Source organism: Onychomys torridus, chromosome 17, assembly GCF_903995425.1.
Source record: "Onychomys torridus chromosome 17, mOncTor1.1, whole genome shotgun sequence".
NCBI lineage: Eukaryota > Metazoa > Chordata > Mammalia > Rodentia > Cricetidae > Onychomys > Onychomys torridus.
The window spans coordinates 25299473-25319359 of record NC_050459.1 but is presented as its reverse complement, the minus strand read 5'-3'; the positions used below and the strand labels follow the sequence as shown (position 1 = coordinate 25319359).

General features: G+C 47.4%; 1 protein-coding gene across 1 annotated transcript; it reads right to left on the bottom strand.

Moving 5' to 3' along the window:
* Positions 1 to 8060: 8060 nt before the first annotated feature.
* Positions 8061 to 16339, bottom strand: Dusp26 (dual specificity phosphatase 26). Its single transcript, XM_036166805.1, has 5 exons — positions 16047 to 16339; positions 15640 to 15781; positions 13871 to 14152; positions 11857 to 12071; positions 8061 to 8891 (listed from the first exon to the last, which is right to left on the bottom strand). Exons 3-5 carry the CDS (start codon positions 14089 to 14091, stop codon positions 8692 to 8694), a joined length of 636 nt encoding a protein of 211 aa, XP_036022698.1. The 5' UTR covers positions 14092 to 14152; positions 15640 to 15781; positions 16047 to 16339; the 3' UTR covers positions 8061 to 8691.
* Between the last annotated feature and the right edge of the window lie 3548 nt (positions 16340 to 19887).

Genomic DNA, 19887 nt, shown 5'->3' with positions numbered 1-19887 from the left:
CCCACCCCTATGGTGACATACTTCTTCCCACAAGGCCACACCTCCTAGTAATGCCACTCTCTATGAGTTTATGGAGGTCAATTACATTCAAACTACCACATTCCACTCCCTGGCCCTCATAAGCTTGCAATAATAAAATGCAAAATGCATTTAGTCCAACTTCAAAAGTCCCCTCAGTCTATCACACTCTCAACAATGTTCAACAGTCCAAAGTTCAATGTGGCGTTGGGGTGCCCGCAACAGCTTGACCACAGAGCTACCATGACAGACAATACTAGATCCAGAAAAAGCCATAAGCTGACACCACCCAGGAATCCACCCAGAGATGGGCCAGCATCTAAGGAGAAGTCCCTGACATCCCAAACATTCCAACTGTTAGATAAGATTAGATAAGATCAACAGATGTCTCAGAGCCTAGCACACACACCTATTTCCCCTTTTTACTAAGATACCTGTAGACAAATGTCAGCCAGTCAGGGTTCTGAACCCTGGAAATCCCCTCAACCCAACCTCTGCTATGATTAAAAAAAACAAACAAACAACCCTACCCTGGGGATGGGGATTTAGCTTAGTGGTAGAGCGCTTGCCTAGCAAGCACAAGGCCCTGAGTTCGATCCTCAGCTCTGAAAAACAAAAAAACAAAAACAAACAAACAAAAACCCTACCTTGCCTGGGTTCAGCAGTCTCTGCTCTCACTCATTGAACAGACAGAGAGACTAAGCTTGAGCTTGAAATAAAGGCTCTTTGCTTTTACATATGGGATTCGGTCTCCAGGATGGTCTTTTTGGGGTCCCTGAGATCTGGGCATAACATTCAAAGTCTCTTCTGAGGATCATGCAATCTCTTAACTGTAATCCCTTCTCTTAGTTAGGGTTTCTATTGCTACAACAAAATGCCAAAAAGCAAGTCGGGGAGGAAAGGACTTATCTGTCTTATACTTCAGCATTGCTGTTCATTACTGAAGGAAGTCAGGACAGGAACTAAGCAGGTTGGGATCCTGGAGGCAGGAGCTGATCCAGAGGCCATGGAGGAGAGCTGCTTACTGGCTTGCTTCCCATGGCTTACTCAGCCTGCTTCCTTATAGAACACAGGACCAATAGCTGGGGGAAGGCACCACCTACCATGAGCTGGGTCTTCCCCCATTGATCACTAGATGAGAAAAAGCCTTACAGCTGGATCTCAAGGAGACATTTCCTCAGCTGAGGCTCCTTCCTCTGATGGCTCTAGCTGGTGTCAAGTTGACATAGAACACCATGCAGTACATCCCCTATAAAATGAAAAATTAAAAAACACCATATACCTCCAACATATAACGGCCCAAGATATACATTACCATTCCAAAATGTAGGTAAGGGAGCATAGTGAGGGAACACTGGACCAAAGCAAGACCAATAACCAGCTGGGAAAACTCCAAACTTTGCCTTTCCATGTCTGATGTCAAAACGCTCTTCAGATCTCCAACTCCATTCAGCTCTGTTGACTGTGACACACTTCTTTCTCTTGGGCTGGTTCCACACCCTGCTAACAGCTCTCCTCGGCAGGTGTCCTATGGCTTTAGCATCTTCAACAGTTTTGATTCTCCAAGGCAATCCAGGCTTCACCTTCACAGCTTCACGAGATGACCTCTCTAGGCCTCCATTTAGGGACACCCCGACACATGCCTGGCCTCAGCATTTGTCCTTAATCTTGGGGCAAATTCCATAATCTGTTTCTTCTGTCCTTGACTCTAAAAACTAGAACCACATGAATGGCAGAAGCTGCCAAGTTCTGCAGCTTGCTGGTGCTGGAAAATGGCCCCCTTATCCAATTGCATCTTCACCAGCTTTCTGTCCTTCACTGCCTAAGCTTGGCTGTCCTGAAACTGGATCTCTAGACCAGGCTGGTCTCAAACTCAGAGATCCACCCGCCTCTGCCTTCCGAGTGCTGAGATTAAAGGTGGGCCCTACCACACACAGCTCTAAGTTTTTCTTTCTTTCTTTTTTTAAAAATGTTTTATTTTATTTTCATGTGCATTTGTGTTTTTGCCGTGGGTGTCAGGGTCCCCTGAAACTGGAGTTACAGACAGGTGTGAGCTGACATGTGGGTGCTGGGAATTGAACTCGGGTCCTCTGGAAGAAGAGTCAGTGCTCTTAACCCCTGAGCCATCTCTCCAGCCCTCTAAGCTTTTCTTTAGTTTCTTTCCACAAATTGGAAACTTAGCTGGGTAGGATCTTGCCCTGAGGTCACCACTCCCTTTATTCCACTTTTTAATCAGTTTATCTCCTTGAACACAGGTTTTAGCTCCATTCTACTTTCTGCTACTCTTTTTCTCCTCAAAATTTACATTTTGTAATTTACCCTGCTTGGCTTGCTTCTTTCCATTATAAATCTTCATTAGAGTTAACACTAATAACCACACAACAGAGTCTATACTAGGCTAATTTGACATTTCCTCTGCCAATAGAATGAATCCAAAATTCTTTAGTATCAGGCACACGCCTCAGACAAGGACAAAAGACAGTCACTTTCTTCACCAAAAAAAAAAAAAAAAAAAAAAAAAAAAAAAAAAAATCACAAGAACAACCTCTAGACCACATAGTAGTATTTGCCTCTTCTGAAAACTCTTAAGCCATCCCCTCACTGTTCAAATCACACTCAGCACCTCTGTCTTCCATGCTCCAACTAGTATGGCCCATTAAGCTGTGCTTAAAGCATTCCATTACTTTCCTAAACCCAAAGTATACCCAAGTCCAAATTCTTCCAAACAAAAGCATGATCAGGCCTATCACAACAATCCCTGGTACCAACTTCTACCTCAGTTAGGGTTTCTATTGCTATGAAGAGACACCATAACCAAAGCAAATCTTATAAAGAAAAACATTTCATTGAGGTGGTGGCTTATAGTTCAGAGGTTCAGTCCACTATCATCATGGCAGCATGCAGGCAGACCTGGTGCTGGCTATATCTTGATCAAAAGACAACAGGAAGTAGACTGTCACACTGGACATGGCTTGGGCATATATGATCTCTCAAAGCCCACCCTCACAGGGACATACTTCCTCCACTAAGGCCACACCTACTCCAACAAAGACACACCTCCTAATAGTGCCACTCCCTATAAGCTTATGGTGGCCAATTATATTCAAACTACTATAGTCTCCCACTAATCTATCCATCAGAGTCTTGTGGGCACATAAGTGAAAACAATGATTGTGTCTACCCAGAATCCAACAGCATCTGATAGTTAAGCCCAATGGTCCTAGCATTCATATCCCTTTTCCTGATCTTCTGACTCTTACATGCTTTCTGCCCACTCTTCCTCAGTGTTCTCTGACCTCAGAGAAGTTGGTATAGGTGCCCTGCTTAGGGCTGACCTCTGAACTGTCATGTATTGTCAGTACCTTGAGAGTCTCTGTATTTAACAGTTCATTGCAAAGGGAAGTTGGCTGAAGACTAGGTGTAGCACTTGTCTGTGGATATAAATACGACTGTTTAGAAGGCAGTTTGGCATCATGTCTTTTTAACTAAACAGCTGTGATAAGTTCCCTCCTAGGGCCTAAGACCAACACACAGAGGCACACACACACACATTTTTTTTTTTTTTTTTTTTTTTTTTTTAGATTGTACATACGAGGAAAACACACAGCATTTGTCTTACTGAGTCTGACTTATTTCAGTTAGTGTATTGGTCTCTAGCTCTATTCATTTTCAAACAGATGTTACAACTTCATTTTCCTTTATGGCTGAAAAAAATTTCCATTGTGCATATGGACCAGGGCTGTCATTTTTCAGTGAGGGCTATACATAGGGAAAGGTCTTCATGGTGAGTCCAAAGGCTTATATTGGTTTCCTATTGATGCTCTAAAGGTATCACCATCTTGTTGGATTAACAAACACACATAGATTATTTTACAGCTAGGAGAGTCACATGTCTGACAGATCTGCCTAGATCTGCTTCTAGCAGGGGCCACTGGGTGCAGCGCTGTGGAGCCCTCTGGGAGCCAGCATAATTCTAAGGTAGCTATCCGTCTTGTTCCAGATGCACCTGCCTCCTTGGGCTCCCAAGCAGCAGTTTGCTCTGAGCTGTACTACTTGTGGTACCTCCCATCTGGGATTAGTTTCAGGGGTGAAGAACTGGGCAAGCATTCCTCCCGTTCCCCAGAGGCAGCTGGGTCTCTTAGGCCTGCTTCACGAGCTTGAGTCAACACTGCAGAGGAGGAGGCTGGAGACAAGAGACAGAGCACAATGACTAGACAGACTGGAACCAGTTCCAGAGGGTTCCAGAGGGTTCCAGAGGGTGTGGCTCAGTCAGCTGGAGGCACAGCCTGCTGCATCTAACACAATTATTCTGAGGTTCAAATGGTCAACTGCCCAAGGAGAGGATGGAGGAAGCTGGATATTGAACCTGTTTTCATAGGTTGGAGCCAGATCACCCATGACAAGAGTCACATGCCTGGCTTGGACGATGGGACTATGTGATGATAAGGCTGTGGGCCCCTCTTGTTCCCTTTGAGCCAGATCAGTTCTTTTTAGAGAGATGGAATCTTGAAAAAAAAAAAAAAAATAGCTACCTCGGATGTCCTGCCAAGTCAGTAAGAGTGGGCTGCTGGTTCTTAAATGTTGGGCAGTTGTTTACTAGCAATTCCTCTTTTTACACCTGACAGCGCTCATACGTGCGTATACACACACACACACACACACAGAGAGAGAGAGAGAGAGAGAGAGAGAGAGAGAGAGAGAGAGAGAGAGAGAGAGAAATCAGCATGGGAAGGGGGTTAGGATGGGCTGGGGACTGAAGGCCAAGCACAGCAGTATGGTTGTTAAACACACAGACCCTAGAATCAGAGAACCCGGGTTCCGATGACAGCTCTGCCATTTTCTATTTGCATGACCTTGGGCAGACAGTTAACTTTGGCTTCCCTGTTCCTCAACAAGGGTTAGTTCACAAGGGTTAGTCTCTGTAAACAGACTTAGGCTTCGGCACAGCAATCATATGGCTTTAATAACTATGCTGGTTAGTCTTTAAAAGTATGTATTTATGGGTATGTGTGTGTGTCTGTATGTTTGCATGCTGGAGGATGGAGTGATGTCAGATCCCTTGGAGCTAGAATTACACACAATTGTCAATTACTGTTGGGGGTGCTGGAAATCAAACTCAAGTCATATGTAAGAACAATGTACATGCTGAGCGGCTGAACCATCTTTCCAGCACCATATTGGTTAGTTTTAACTGTACATTTGACATACCTAGCCTCAGCTCGGAGGAGAGTCTTATGGAGGAATTATTTAGACCAGATTGGCCTGTGGACATGTCAAGGGGTGGGAGGTGATTGCCTTCTAATTGATAGGGAGACCCAGCCCATTATGAGAGATGCTATTCCCTATGTTGGGCTCTGAACCATGAAAGACTAGAGAAACCTTGGGCTGAGTACTAGAGCAAACAAACAAGGATCCATGTGTTTCTTCTCTCTGTACTCTTGACTGTGAACACGATGCTTTAAGTTCCTGCCTTGACTCCCAGGAAATCACAGGCTGTGAGCTGGAATGGCAAGCCAAATAAGCCCCTCTCTTGTCAAGACATTTCATCACGGCCAGAGAAATAAAGCCAGGGCATTAACTAATGACAATATATAATCCATCCTGGAGGATAATCTTGAAGCCTGTTCCTCACACATATAGACTCCAGAAGTCATGCTTTTCTGCTAGAAATTAGAGTCAACGTCTCAAGTGATTCATCATGAAGAAAACCTAGGCCACAACCTGGACTAGACAAATATGGTGGTGGCCAGTGGGACATGTTCCTAGTGAAACACATTTTTAGGTGACCATTCTACTGCATGCTATATCATAGTTATAGTAAGTCCTTCTATGAGCTTCAGTTACTTTTTTAAGTCATCATCATCATCTGTGGTGTTAGGGATTGAATAAGGATCTTTTGCAAAAAAATTTTAGGCAAGTATTCTGCCATTAGTCATATTCCCACCCCCCTGAGTTACTTTTAATTAAATATTTTTTAATTAAAAATTATTTTTGGCTGGTCTTTTTCATTTTTGAAGATTTATTTAATCGCGTATATACTGTTCTGCCTGTGTGCCACCAGAGGGCACCAGATCTCATTATGGATGGTTGTGAGCCACCGTGTGGCTGCTGGGAATTGAACTAGGGACTCTGGAAGAGTAGGCAATGCCCTTAACCACTGAGTCATCTCTTCAGCCCTCTGTTGTTCTTTTTCAAGACAGAGTTTCTTTGTGTAACAGCCCTGACCATCTTAAAACTGACTCTGTAGACCAGGCTGGCCTCAAACTCACAGAGATCCACCTGCCTCTGCCTCCTGAGTGCTGGGATTAAAGGCGTGCGCCATCTCTGCATGGCTTATATTGAATTATTTTGATACAGGGTTTTCTTTATTGATTGTGACAAGTTCTGTGCAATGAGGCTGGCCTGGGACTCTCAATGCCCAGTTTTCATGCCCAGAGTGCTGGAATTACACACGTGTACCACCACAGCTGGCTTTGGCTCATGGCTCTAATAGGGAACTGACCCATTTTGATTAGAAACAGCATTGCTTATGAAGACTTCTCTGTCCCTTTGGTGAATGTGTCCTCAGAGAAAACCACAGTTTGAGTCTCCAGAAGATGAACCCACTTTCCTCCCCATCTCCCAGGTTTCCCTGGAGGTTCAGGGTCTGTAAATTCTGAGATGAGAAATCTGCTTCTGACAAGTAGGGAGAGATGCCAGGATTGGTAAGGCCAGTGGGGTAAGTGGAAAGATGACCAATGCAGATGTTCTCGCACAAACAGCTCTTGGTGTGGCAGTACCAGGTCAGAAGAGAACCATGTGAGCTAGCCTCAAACCAGAGAACTTCCTCTTCATCTCAAGAGATGGGGTAAGTGTGAGCAAGAGATGGTGACAGATCCCATGGCCCCCTAAACGGCAAGCTTAACTCCCACCTCTTAAATGATCACAGTCACCCCACAGAGGCAGCCAGAACTAGTGCCGGTAAACAGGACTTAGAGATGCTGAGGTGGAGTGAGGATGATGTGGTTTCCAGTCAACAGAGATGCTCAAGCATAGAAAGGTGAGACATTTGTGCCTCTTAGAGAATAGAGAAACAGTCGGTGGAGGCACCTTCCAACTTTAGGATGCTAGGCTCTGTAGTGGGATATACACTTCATACATAAGTGACTTGAGAATTTTTTTTTTCAGAGCTGAGGACTGAACCCAGGGCCTTGCGCTTGCTAGGCAAGCGCTCTACCACTGAGCTAAATCCCCAACCCTGTGAATTTTTAGGACATATATTTTGTGTGTGTGTGTGTGTTTGGTGTGTGTGTGTGTGTGTGTGTGTGTGTGTGTGTGTGTTACAGTATGCACATGAAAGGCAGAGGACACCTTTTGGGACTCAGTTTGTTTTTTTTTTCTTGAAATTTTGTGAGTCCCAGGATCAAATTCAGATCAAGCTTGCTGGTAACAGCCTTCACTGGCTGCTGAGCTATCTTGCTGGCTCATTATTTCCCCTTGTACTTCTCCATTCTAATAGACACTGAGCACACTTTTTTTTTTTTTTTTTTTTTTTTTTTTGACAAGAGTTGTGGTGGGTGTCTGGCAGTTGAAACAACATGCCATTCTTCCTGGTTGTCTAAGTTGTTGTTGTTTTTTTTTTTTTTTTTCCCAGCACTCAGGAGGCAGAGGCAGGTGGATCTTTGTATCTTTGTGGGTTCAAGGCCAGCCTGGGCTACAGAGCAAGATCCAGAAAAGATGCAAAGCTACACAGAGAAACCCTGTCTTGAAAAAACAAAAAACAAACAAACAAACAAAAAGATTAATATTCCGTTGTCTCGTCAGTCATAGGGGACAGAGGGATCTATCCTTGGAAGATACAAGCTAGCTGCCAGCATCCTGAAGTGGCGACAGACCTCAAGTTTTTGGTCCTCTGCTGCCTCCTTGTGGAAATGTTAGGGATAACAGCTCAAGATTTCATAGGGCTTCATAAGGATTGGTGGAGGGTTTGTGAGCTTTGTGAGCGGTTGAGACTTTTTTCCAGAAGGGAGGGGTCAAACTGTTAAGGATGCAAAGACACTCTCCTCTTTTTCAGCTCTTTATTTTTACTCCAGACACATGGTTTTCAGTGAGAATATGACCACCTAAAGACTCCCTCCTTGGACCTTGAGCAGCTCCTCTGGGGTGTCATATCGGTCTTCCTGGAGTTGCACACCTCTAAGTTTCTCCCTCTGGCTTTTGGCTTTCACACCACTCCATCACCAACTCTTTCTCCACTGTTTTCTGCAACCTGTACACCTTCCCTCCCATCCACGCTCCTGCAACCTTGACACCCGCTCCCCCACCCCTGCACTGCTCAGGTACTGCTCAGCGGCGGTCCTTTTGTTTGGAAAGTGAGAGAGGGGAACACTTGAACAAGATGAGGGGAAGGGATTCTGAGTCACTGGGCACACCCTGCTGGAATCTGGTGCTGTCCTAATCGCAGAACCATTTTTTACCTACAGCCCACACACAGCTGCTTCCTTCCCGGGTCACCAGCCCCCACCTACCAGCACTGTCCATCCCCTTCTGCAGAGTCACAGGGGCCCTTCCCTCTCCTGCCATCGGGGGAGGATGGGTTGTCTGGCCTTTCTACTACCTGCCACCTGGGTCTCCACTTCCCAGCTGGGAGCCGGGAAACTACCCAGGAACCTGGCCTGCTTGTTTTCCCTGCTCTCATGCCTCCAGACCCTGCCGCAGCCTCCGGTCCAGGGCTAGGAGCTGCCTCAAGAAGCCCCGGTTGGGGATGATGCCCCGGTGATCCTTGACTTTCTTGATGGCCTCCACGAGGGTGAAGTGATGGTAAAGCATGAGGTAGGCCAGCACCAGGGTGGCTGATCTGCTCACTCCCACAGCACAGTGTACCAGGATCTTCCCTGTGAAAAGGCAGACAGAGCACATCTGAGACACCACTGAGTGATGGCCTGGAGGAGGCTTGGGAAGAGGTCAGCACGGCCGCGTGAACGGAAGAAGGTAAACCGAGGCACACGGAGGCAGGGATGGGGCAAGTGGTGTTTAGAATGCAGATGCTGGGCTGGTGAGGTAGCTCAGTGGGGAAGGCATTTTCCACACAAGCCCACCGACTTGAGTTCCAGCCCCAGAACCCATGAAAAGATCAGAGACTTGATGCCACAATGTTGTCCTCTGACTTCCACAGATCCACCAGGACACACATGTGTGCCAGCCTGAGGAAACAGGATACACACACACACACACACACACACACACACACACACACACACATACTCAGCAGCAGAGTGTGTGCTTAGCATGAGCAAGGCCCCGGGTTCAATCCCCAGCACGTCAAACAAATAATGAAGGTCCCTGGCAAAGGGGTGAGGCTTGGGCAGAATAAGATGGAGAAGGGATTCTGAAACTTGGTGTTCATGGACCTGAGCAGAGCTCAGGGGTGGCTTTTATTCCTGTTGTAAACCGGAGCCTTGAACAGAGCAGGGACTCTGCCGACATTGGCTGAATGCATCTGCAGGAATCCTTCTATGTTGAGTCTAACCTGTGTTAGGTCTAACCCAACCCTTCTTTTGTGTACATGTGTATGATGTTTGTATGTGTATGTGGTGTGTTTGTGTGTGTGTGTGTGTGTGTGTGTGTGTGTGTGTGTGTGTGAACCCATTTGGGTTTCCTAGTGGCTTTACCCAGCAGGACTACATTAAAGAGGATGATTGGACCATGGGCCTGAGTACCAGGTGGTGTGGTGGGTATTGTGTTCCCTGAAATATTGTGTGTTCCCCGAAATAAACATATCTGGGGTCAGAGAAGAGACAGCCACTAGAACAAAGCCAAATATGGTGGCTAGAAAATGGGAAGAGTAAGCTTTAACAGAAGTTGGGCAGTGGTGGTACACGCCTTTAATCCCAGCACTTGGGAGGCAGGGCTAGCGGATCTCTGAGTTCAAGGCCACTTTAGAAACCCAGCCTTTAATTTTAGGGAGACAGGCAGAAAGGGAAAGATATATAAGGCATGAAAACCAGGCACCAGGGTGAGTTAAGCATGTAGTTAGTAAAGCATTTGGTTGGTTAAGCATTCAGGCTTTGGAGGAACACAATTCAACTGAGATTCATATGGATGAGGACTCAGAAGCTTCCAGCCTGAGGAAACAGGATCACCTGAGGAACTGGCGAGGTGAGGAACCTATGGCTTGTTCTGCTTCTCTGATCTTCCAGCATTCACCCCAATAACTGGCCACAGGTTTGTTTTTATTAATAAGAACCTTTAAGATTCATGCTACAAGGTGGTGCTTGGAAGGGTCTACCTTTGGCTGTATCTCGCAATGGGGAGGTCTTTGCTCCTCCCTTTGACATTGTCATAAAAAAGCCCTTTGGAATAAAGTTGTGGGCTAGTGGGTTTGGACCCAGGCCCTCCCGAGGCTATCCTGTGTTTTCTGTCTTTCCTCTTGTCATCTAGCTCTCTCCTTCCAGCTAATATTTCTCAGTTTTCCCTGCTCAAGAGTACCCTAGGGGAATAAGAGGGAGCTGGTCTCCCTCACATGTGTGCGTGTGTACGGATATGAGTGTGCTTGTGGAGGCCAGAAGTCAATGTTGGGTACCTTCCTTAGCTGTTCTCCATATTATTATTATTATTATTATTATTATTATTATTATTATTAATTATTATTATTTTGACATAGGGTCTCTTGCTGAACCTGGAGCTTGCAGAATAAGCTAGACAGGCTGGCCAGCAAGCCCCGGGAGCCTCCTGGCAAGTTCTTGACTACCTGAGTCATCCCCCAGTTCCTCCCTAACTCTTCTGTTGCTTCAGTTTTTGGTATTTGAGGCTGAGTCTCACTATGTCCCCCAGGCAAAGCTCAAGCTGTCATTTGGACAGGGCTCCTGTCTTAGCCTCTGGAGTAGTCGGGATGATGGGAACATGGCATTACACCGTACTTCCTTGCCTTTCTATCTTACTGTTCTCTCAACCACTGACTATATTTTTATCCACGTATATGGTTGTTTCTTGATATTCAGAGTGGATTGATTCCTGGAAAACCTCCCTATTACCAACACCCATGGATGCTGTTCCCACATATAAAATGATAGAGCACTTACATAACCCCCCCCCTTGTATACTTTCAATCATCCCTGTCCATAATACAATGTAAATTCTCTGTAAATACATGTTATGCTATATTGTCCATGGAATCATAAAAGGGAGTCTAAACACATTTTGTATGTACTTCTACACCCAAATATTTCCAATCTGTGCTTGGTTGAATCCAATGATGCAGAACTCAGTTATACAGAGGGCCAACTGTTTTGTTTTGTTTTTGGTTTTTTCCTGATAACTAAAGCATTTTAAAACCATGTTTAAGGTTTTGTTTTATGACAGGAGAGTGTGGAAATAGGGTTTTTTTTTTTTTTAAGCATAAAAATTAGGACACCCATAACCTCAGCTCTAGAAGTAGCTTTCCACTTCAAATGATGGATGCCCTCCTCACCTTTCAAATACTACCTTGAAAAAGAGGATCAAGCCAGGTGGTGGTGGTGGCAGTGGCGGCGGGGCACGCCTTTTATCCCAGCACTCGGGAGGCAGAGGCAGGCGGATCTCTGTGAGTTCCAGGCCAGCCTGGGCTACAGAGTGAGTTCCAGGACACACAGAGAAACCCTGTCTTGAAACACCAAAAAAGAAAAAAAAAAAAAGAAAAGAAAAAAAAGAAAAAGAGGATCAAGAGAACATTTTTCTTTCCTTAGAATAAGCTGTTTGTCTTATTGCTAAACTCTTGCTCCGTCCTTGAACCCTGGAGCTTCTGAGTGTCACACCCATTGTCTGTGTAATGTGTCATGTTGTATTTCCTCCACCCCCACCCCCTTCTGCTTTCTCTCCTACCTCCTGGCTGGCTCAGTGCCCGATGGATGAAGTCCGCAGCGGTCTGAAAGTGGATGCTCATGTCAAAGGCTGGTGAGTCATGGGCCTCGACCCCCAGGTAGCGGATGCCCAGTCCCTCGTAGGCCTCGGGGGTGCCCCTCCATCGGCTGTGTGAGGCATTGAGGACATGGGTGATGCCCAGGCGACGAAGCTCACGGCGGTTGTTGGCCATGTCCCTGTGTTAAACAGAAGTTAGAAAGAGAAATCGGAATCCAAGAAGCTGTTGGCTACAACCTCCGCTGTGCTTAACGAACGCCCTAGAGCGTTGGAAAATGGCAGATGTGGGCTCTCATCCTGTGAGCAGTGTTTGAGAGGAAACGATTGGGCTAGGAAAGAGAATCGGAGGGGATGGATGGGGTCAAGATGACTGTAACCAAATATTGGGAGTGCTCTGAGGACGTGGAATTTTCCTCACAGGGCTCTAAAGGATGGGATGAGGATCAAAGGATTCAAGATCTGGAACACCGATCTTGATTTCATGGGAGGGAAATGCACATTAAGAGAGAACTCTAGCTGGAGAGAGGTCAGAGCATTTCAAGTGACATTCTCCTGACACTGGGTTGTCCAGGCAGAGAGAAGTCCTCAGCGGACAGAGCCTGGGAACTGTGCATGGATGTGTGCATCTGAAGGATTGTTGGACTCCTTTCTATTTTCAGATCTTTGCTAGGGCTATGGATGTAATTTCATGGTAGGGTATATGCTTAGTTTGTGCAGGACTCTGGATTTGGTTCCCCGAACCAATAAGTGAATGCAGGGGCTGGAGAGATGGCTCAGCAGTTAAGAGCAATGGCTGCTCTTCTAGAGGTCCCAAGTTCAATTCCCAGTTCCCACACAGCAACTCACAACTGTATATAACATGTAGTTCCATGGGGTCTAATGCCCTCTTCTGGTGTGCAGACAAAACATCCATATACACGAAATACACAAATAAATACATAAATGCATGAATGAGGAAATAAATCCCTGATATCTCTAGGTTATATATGGGTCTGGCAGTCATTCCCCATCCCTCTCCTGCTTTATGTTTTCCTTGATGCCTGGAAACCTCTTCTGTTAGGTTATTCCTCTAGGGCTCTTTTTTGTTTTGTTTTTTTTTTTCGAGATAGGGTTTCCCTGTGTAGCTTGCGCCTTTCCTGGAACTCACTTGGTAGCCCAGGCTGGCCTTGAACTCACAGAGATCCACCTGGCTCTGCCTCCCGAGTGCTGGGATTACAGGCATGCGCCACCACCGCCTGGCCCTCTAGGGCTCTTGTTTATGCTGATCTCTAGTCACCTTCAGACATTCATTTGCCCCATACCCTAGCAGCTTAGTGGTAGAAACCCCTCAGACAAGATGGTCTGGTGCTGGCATAGACAAGCCATCTAGTGAGAACTCCCTACCTAGAGAGGCCACCGAACCCAATCCACAACCTGCTGGCACTCCTGCTTCTAGCCTGTGTGACCCTGGTGCAATCACAACTTCTTTCCTCATCTGTAAGCCAGGGAGAGTGATCCACCCTGCCTCCCCACCCCCCACCTCACAAAGATGCTATGAGGATTAAGAAAGTGCAAAAACAAACAAACAAACAAACAAAACTCGCATATTAGAGAATGTACCCCCTTTGATGATTTTCTATTCATGTGACTGTGGTGGCTTTGCTAGGTCTCCCCTTCAGTGACTACCTTTGATGAGAAGGTCAGAACAATGTGCCTAGCCTATAGTGCTGAAACTTCATATGTGATCTTCCTCAAATGAGTACCACAAATTCCTATACAGAGTTTCTCTGCCCAGAGTATTTTAATAGTTTCCCCGACAAGTCCCTCAAACCCTCCACTTTCTACTCTGTGTTCATGTATCTGCTCCCTTCACTCTTCAACCTGGAACCAGCAAGGTGAGTCAGTGTCTGCCTGCCACCTTTCTCCTTGTACGAGACGCACCCCCACACACTCACCCACACACACTCAGGCATGGGGCCCCGGGCCACCCATTACATACTGGTCTCCAAGGTAGAGGCCTGGCCAGACCTCATCGGCATGGTTACAGGCTGTCTTGCCTGTGTAGAGGAGCCTCTCCAACTCAAAGACGTTGAGGAAAGGATGGTGCACCGTGGGCATCTCCTCCAGGCTCCCTCGAGTGCGAACAGGGGACCTTGAGCTGCTGCGGGAGAATCGGGCCATAAAAGTCATGGAAGCCCAGAGCCAGTTACCGGGGCACATCTTCAAGGCGGCAGGAAGTGTGGTGTGAGTGATGATGGGCTCAGTCACCAGGTAGCCGTTGCTGGAAACAAAGGGGTGTCAGGCATACTCGAGTGAGCCCAGAAAAGCTGGTTCCTTTTCTTCTCACAAGGTTGGGTCCTGGGGAGTAGTAGGTCCTTAAGCAATAGAAGGCAAGGCTAGCCTAAGAGCTCAAATGCCTCATTTCTCTAGCTGCTGTGGGTCCCTCCACTAAGCTCTGATTCTGCTACCCAAGGAGGTGGGAGTCACATGTCCTTGTTTACGAGAAGAAGGAGTTGCCCAGCTGCTGTTTCTCCTCCGTTGCCCTACCCCCACTGCCAACAAATACAGAAACACTCACACATACATAGGATACTCTGGTACTTCCACACACTGCCAAGACACTTGCCAGCCCAAATCTGGGTCTCATCTGGCTGGGGTTATAGGCAGAATGTCTAGGGAGCTGGGATGGGGATGGAAGCGGCTGTAGAGCCATCCAGAGAGAATTATCAAGAAGATAACAGCAGCTGGGACCATGACATATGCCAGACATGCCTCCTGGGTGCCAGAGAGATGACGTACCTTAACCCATGCCTGCCCCGCGTGTGGCCAAGATAAGCTTGTCCACGGGAAGCCTATTGGGAGTGGGGGAATGATAAGAAGAGGGAAAGTGAGTTGGGAAAAGACTTGCTGAATGTAAGGGCTGATGGAAGAAAGGCTTCAATCTGTGGCCCACAAGCGTGTGAGTGGGAGGAGCGAACCCCTCCCTCCTTTGACTAAACCTCATCCCTCAGGAGGGAAGTCTGACTCAAAGCAGGGTTGGAGCTTTGTGTCTGTGTCTGGTGGGGGCAGGGCAGAAGTAGAAGCAAGGGGGGAAGATGGGAAGGGGGAGATAAGAGATCCCGCAGGCCCAGGGGCAGCTGAGAGGTTCAGAATGATCTCCTTTTGTTGCTGTTGACACCAACTGATCCTGCACAGCCCCAAGGAGCCTAGCAGGTGTTTCTCAACATACCTGTAGAGAGCAGACCCTTGGGAAAGTGGGCCTCCTGCTTTGAGCCTCACAGCTGGAAGAGCTTGCCATTGAGGCTTGCCCCAGGACATTGGGGCAGACAGACAGCTACTGGAGACCCCTTGTCTTCAGTTCTAGGTATGGTCCCCTGTTTTTTTGCAATGGTGGGCTAACCTGCAGAATTCCCTCTCATTCTCTTTGGCGCCCATCTGTCTTAGGGACCTCAACTGAATGTCTATCGATAAGAAGCCATCTTGGCCCATGGCCATACAGGGATCCCATCCCATACTCCCAGCCAGGCCTAGCTCTCTCTTCTCCCAGGGTCAGGACACACCAATCTCTCAGAAGACACCACAAACAAGGACAGTGAGAGCGTAGTTATAAAGGATGAGTCCATATTTAGGAGTTCACAGAGACAGATAGGTTTTCAAAGGCTGGGTTAGAAGAAGCACAGAAATCTAGCAATACAGTTGAGGACACCACCACCACCACCACCACCACCACCACCACCACCACCACCACCACCATCACCAAACACCTACCTCTCTTCCTGGGGCTCAAAGACCCATCCTTTCCCTCCAACAACCTTCCTCAGAGTAGATTCTGCTGCCTTAGAGATGATGAAAGGTAAGGAGCTGGCAGGAGAGCCGAAGCAGGGAGCAGCGGTCCTCGGCACTGGTCCTCCTGGTGTGGAGGAGCCAGGCTCAGTCCGGAATGCACCCCTGGGCCTTCTCCAATCCCATGAACCCGCCGCCAGAGGCTCTGGCCCCTGCCCCCTCCCTCCGTCTGCTGTCACGGTAGTAACAGGTTCCTGGCTGTCGCCTTAGCCGGGTGACTTACCCAGACAGCCAGGCGCTGAGGGGAAGCGAGGCGCAGCGAGGCGCGTGGCCGTGCCCCCATGTCCCTGTCCAGCCCGGGTCCCCGTCCCCTCGCCCACCGATCTCTCTACCTCTTGGTTGCGAGGGTCTCAGATGCCGAGGTGGCCTGCGGGCTTCCGCAGTCCGGCGCCCATGGCTCCTGCGCGGTCCCCCTCCGCCGCTGCGCCGCCGCCCCGGCGCGCAGGTGGATCGCAGCTATTTTTATGCCATGACACGCACATCGAAGCAGGCTTCTCCTCGGTGTGCGCCCCGGTGACACCCAGGGACACCGTCTCACGGCAGCGGTGGGAGCCGCCACACCGCAGCGACACAGCCCGCCCCTGTTGACAGCCCCGCGCAGCCCCGCCTCATCTGCACGCCAGGGCTGCTGCCCGGCAGGCCAATGGCAAAGCCTTGTGCAAGCCTTCTCAGGCAGGGTCTTCACCACTGCTCGCTCTTCCCAGACAGAATTAATGAATTACAGACAGGGCCTGCTCCCCTCACTTGTACACTCACTCTAGGGAACAATCCTCAGCCACCCTGGCTATTAATAGAGGTTACCATATGCCAAACGCTACACCTGACTTAGTGGGTTTTATACTCATCAGAGACAGATAAGGTGGGCATCTCATCTGCATTTCACGAAGGAAGAGACCGAAGCATATAGAGGCTAAGCCCAGGTCACCAGCTAGGTATTGGTAGAGCCGAGCTTTAGGTGATGGTAACGAGACTCTGAAGTCCATGCCATGACCTGTCGCAACCTTGCTTCTCCACACACGGGAGTATGCATCTTTGGGATCATTCAGAAAGATATTTCCGTATGTTCAGCGCACGGTGCACTCGGTTTACCCCAGAAGGAATGAATCTTCATTTCTCTCTCACAAACTGCCTTTTAGTGGTTATTTACCAACCCCTGAGTCTCTATGGTCAGCTCCAAGATCTTAAGCATTCTGAGTCAAGGGTCGGTGTTGCCTTTCCTAAATGTCTCCCTCACTTCTTGTCTTAGGATTTCTTTTGCTGAGATGAAACATCATGACCAAAAAGCAAGCTGGGGAGGAAAGGGTTTATTTGGCTTAAACTTTCACAATACTGTTCATCTTTGAAGGAAGTCAGGGCAGGAACTCAAAACTGGCAGGATCCCAGAGGAAGGAACTCATACAGAGGCCATGGAGGGGTGCTGCTTACTGGCTTGCTCCCTAATGGCTTGCTCTGCCTGCTTTCTTAGAACCCAGGACTCCAGCCCAGAGATGGCATCATCCACAATGGTCTGAGCCCTCCCATATCCATCACTAATTAAGAAAAAGACTTCTGGGCTTGCCTACAGCCCAATCTTATGGAGGCATTTTCTCATTTAAGGATCCCTCCTTTCATATGACTTTAGCCTGTGTCAAGCTGACTCAAAACCACCCAGCACACCGCACGGAGAGACCCAGGATGGGGAACAAGAACGAAAGTGATCAGATGGTGCTGTTGAGAAGCAGGCAGGAAGGCAGGAGACAGGTAAGCAGGGGCAAGACAGGTAGGATATGAAGGCAGTGTGAACTGTGGTTGAGGTTTGGAGCTGGAGCATCCCCAGCCATGAGAATAGATGAAACTGTATCTGAGGGACAAAGGAAGCATCATCAACCACAGCGCCAACCACCCCACGTCTTGGGGACAGTCAGGCACCTCCATTCGCTGCCCTTTGAACTGGCAGTAGTTTATATCCTGTCCTTTTCTTCTGTAAAGAAGCAGGTTTACGTGCCACCTTCCCCTTCCTCCGTCTCCCCTTATTCCTTTTTTTTTTTTTTTTTTTTTTGAACTGAGGATCGAACCCAGGGCCTTGCGAACGCTCTACCACTGAGCTAAATCCCCAACCCGGCGCTTTTCAAACAGATGAAATCCTCTCTGTCTGCAGAGTTGTTGACCTGCGATGGCTGAGATTTTAATTATTAGGTCTAGGAAAACATTCCAATAGTTACCATGAAATAAGTTATGAAAGGGCACTTAGTTTGGGAGGCAGAGGCAAGAAGATCAGGAGTGTAAGGCTAGCCTCAGGCATATCATGATTTTTTTTTTTTTTTTTTTTTTTTTTTGAGGTCAGCTTGGGCTACATGAGACCTTGCCAAAGGCACGGGGAAGACGCCCTGGTCATGTAGCTCAGTAGAGTGCTTACCTGGTGTGCTTGCAATCCTAGCATTCAGTAGGATCAGAAGTTTAATGGGTTGTTTTTGGCTCCATCGTAAATTAGATGTTTGTGGATAAAGCTCTTCTCAATTGTGTTGTTGTTGCTTGTTCTGATACAGGCTCTTGCTTTGTAGCTTAGGCTGTCCTTGAACCTTAAAGCCTCCAGTCCTGTCCTCTCAGGTATGGGATTGCAGGTGTATACCACTATGCCTGGCTCCCTGACCCCAGGGTTTTTATTCACTTGTTTGACGAGATTTCTGCTTCAACCTTGCATTGCACTTTCCTCTGAAACATGCTTCTAAGCACAGAATGGATAAGCAGGTCATCTAATGATATAAGTCACCCGAGAAGCTCTTCATGGACCAGCATCTCTGTGAAGGTGATTTTCATGAGTCAACCCAGATGGCTTGTGGGTAACACAAAACTACAGGAAGAGTGGAGAGGAGGAAGGGAGTGGGAGGGTTAGCCAGGAAAGAGAAGAGAGACTGTAGGATGAGGAAGGAGAGGCAGGAAAGAGAAACAGCAGGAATCACCTGTCAGTCTCTTGGGCTTCACATGTCAGAGCACTGAACTCCACCCCCCTTTTAAGCAGCTATAATCCTCAGTGAATATTCCAGGAGACTGATAGTTACTGTGCTAAGAAACCCATTCACAGCTAGTTGGCGCCAGAACACAGGTTCAAACCCAGACCATCTTATTTAAAACTGTAATTTTTTCAAGGTCAGACTGAAGAACCATTCTTTTATTGTTGTTGTTGTTAAGGCTTTTCTGGATCTGCTTTATTCCTGATTTCCTTGCTTCATGTCTATTTCTGGTTAAAGGACCTATGTAGGTTTACTTCAAGTGCTTAAGCCCCTGTTCCTTATGGTCGAGGTTATGAGTGAGTCTATGAACAGAACAGGGGTGAAATAGAAACTATTGAGAAGGGATGGGTGGGGCTGGTATCGGCTCAGCCTGGAGCGGTGGCACACACAGTGGAGGTGGATCCGTGAGGAAGGAGTTCAAGACAGTCCTCGGCTACACCGTAAATTTTATTGCTACCCTGGGCTATGAGACCCTGTGTTTAAAAAAAAAAAAAAAAAAAAAAAAAGTACTGCTGGGCAGTGGCGGCACACTCCTTTAATCCTAGCACTCAAGAGGCAGAGCCAGGTGGATCTCTGTGAGTTCGACGAGGCCAGGCTGGTCTACAGAGCGAGTTCCAGGACAGGCACCAGAACTACACAGAGAAAACCTGTCTCAAAAAAACAAAACAAAACAAAACAACAAAAATCCCCAGTACTTGCAGGGCAGTGGTGGCGCATGCCTTTATGTGGGAGTCCAGCTCCCACCTTTTGAAGGGTTCTTAGGTGGAGGAGAGAGAAATGAGGAAATATCAGATAGAAAGACAGAAACACAAGATAGCTTCAGGACGGCAAGGGTCAATACCTATCAGTCCAGTTCTTTATTCAAAAGGGCTTTTTTTTTTTTTTTTTTTTTTTTTTTTTTTTTAGTTTTTCGAGACAGGGTTTATCTGTGTAGCTTTGTGCCTGTCCTGGATCTCACTCTGTAGACCAGACTGGCCTCGATCTCACAGAGATCCACCTGCCTCTGCCTCCTGAGTGTTGGGATAGATCTCTGTTTTTGAGGCCAGCTTAGTCTATAGAGTGAGTCCCAGGACAGCCAGAGATACACAGAGAAACCCTGTCTCAAAAAACCCAACCAACCAACCAGTCAACAACCAACCAAACAAACAAAAACAAACAAAACAAAAATCCCCAGTACTGGAAT

Coding starts and splice junctions, on each gene's coding strand:
- Dusp26 (XM_036166805.1), bottom strand. CDS start 14,091: ATGTGCCCCGGTAACTGGCTCTGGGCTTCCATGACTTTTATGGCCCGA. Junction 12,072..13,870: donor GGCCTCTACCTTGGAGACCA/GTATGTAATGGG, acceptor TGTTTAACACAG/GGACATGGCCAACAACCGCC. Junction 8,892..11,856: donor GGCACTGAGCCAGCCAGGAG/GTAGGAGAGAAA, acceptor GCCTTTTCACAG/GGAAGATCCTGGTACACTGT.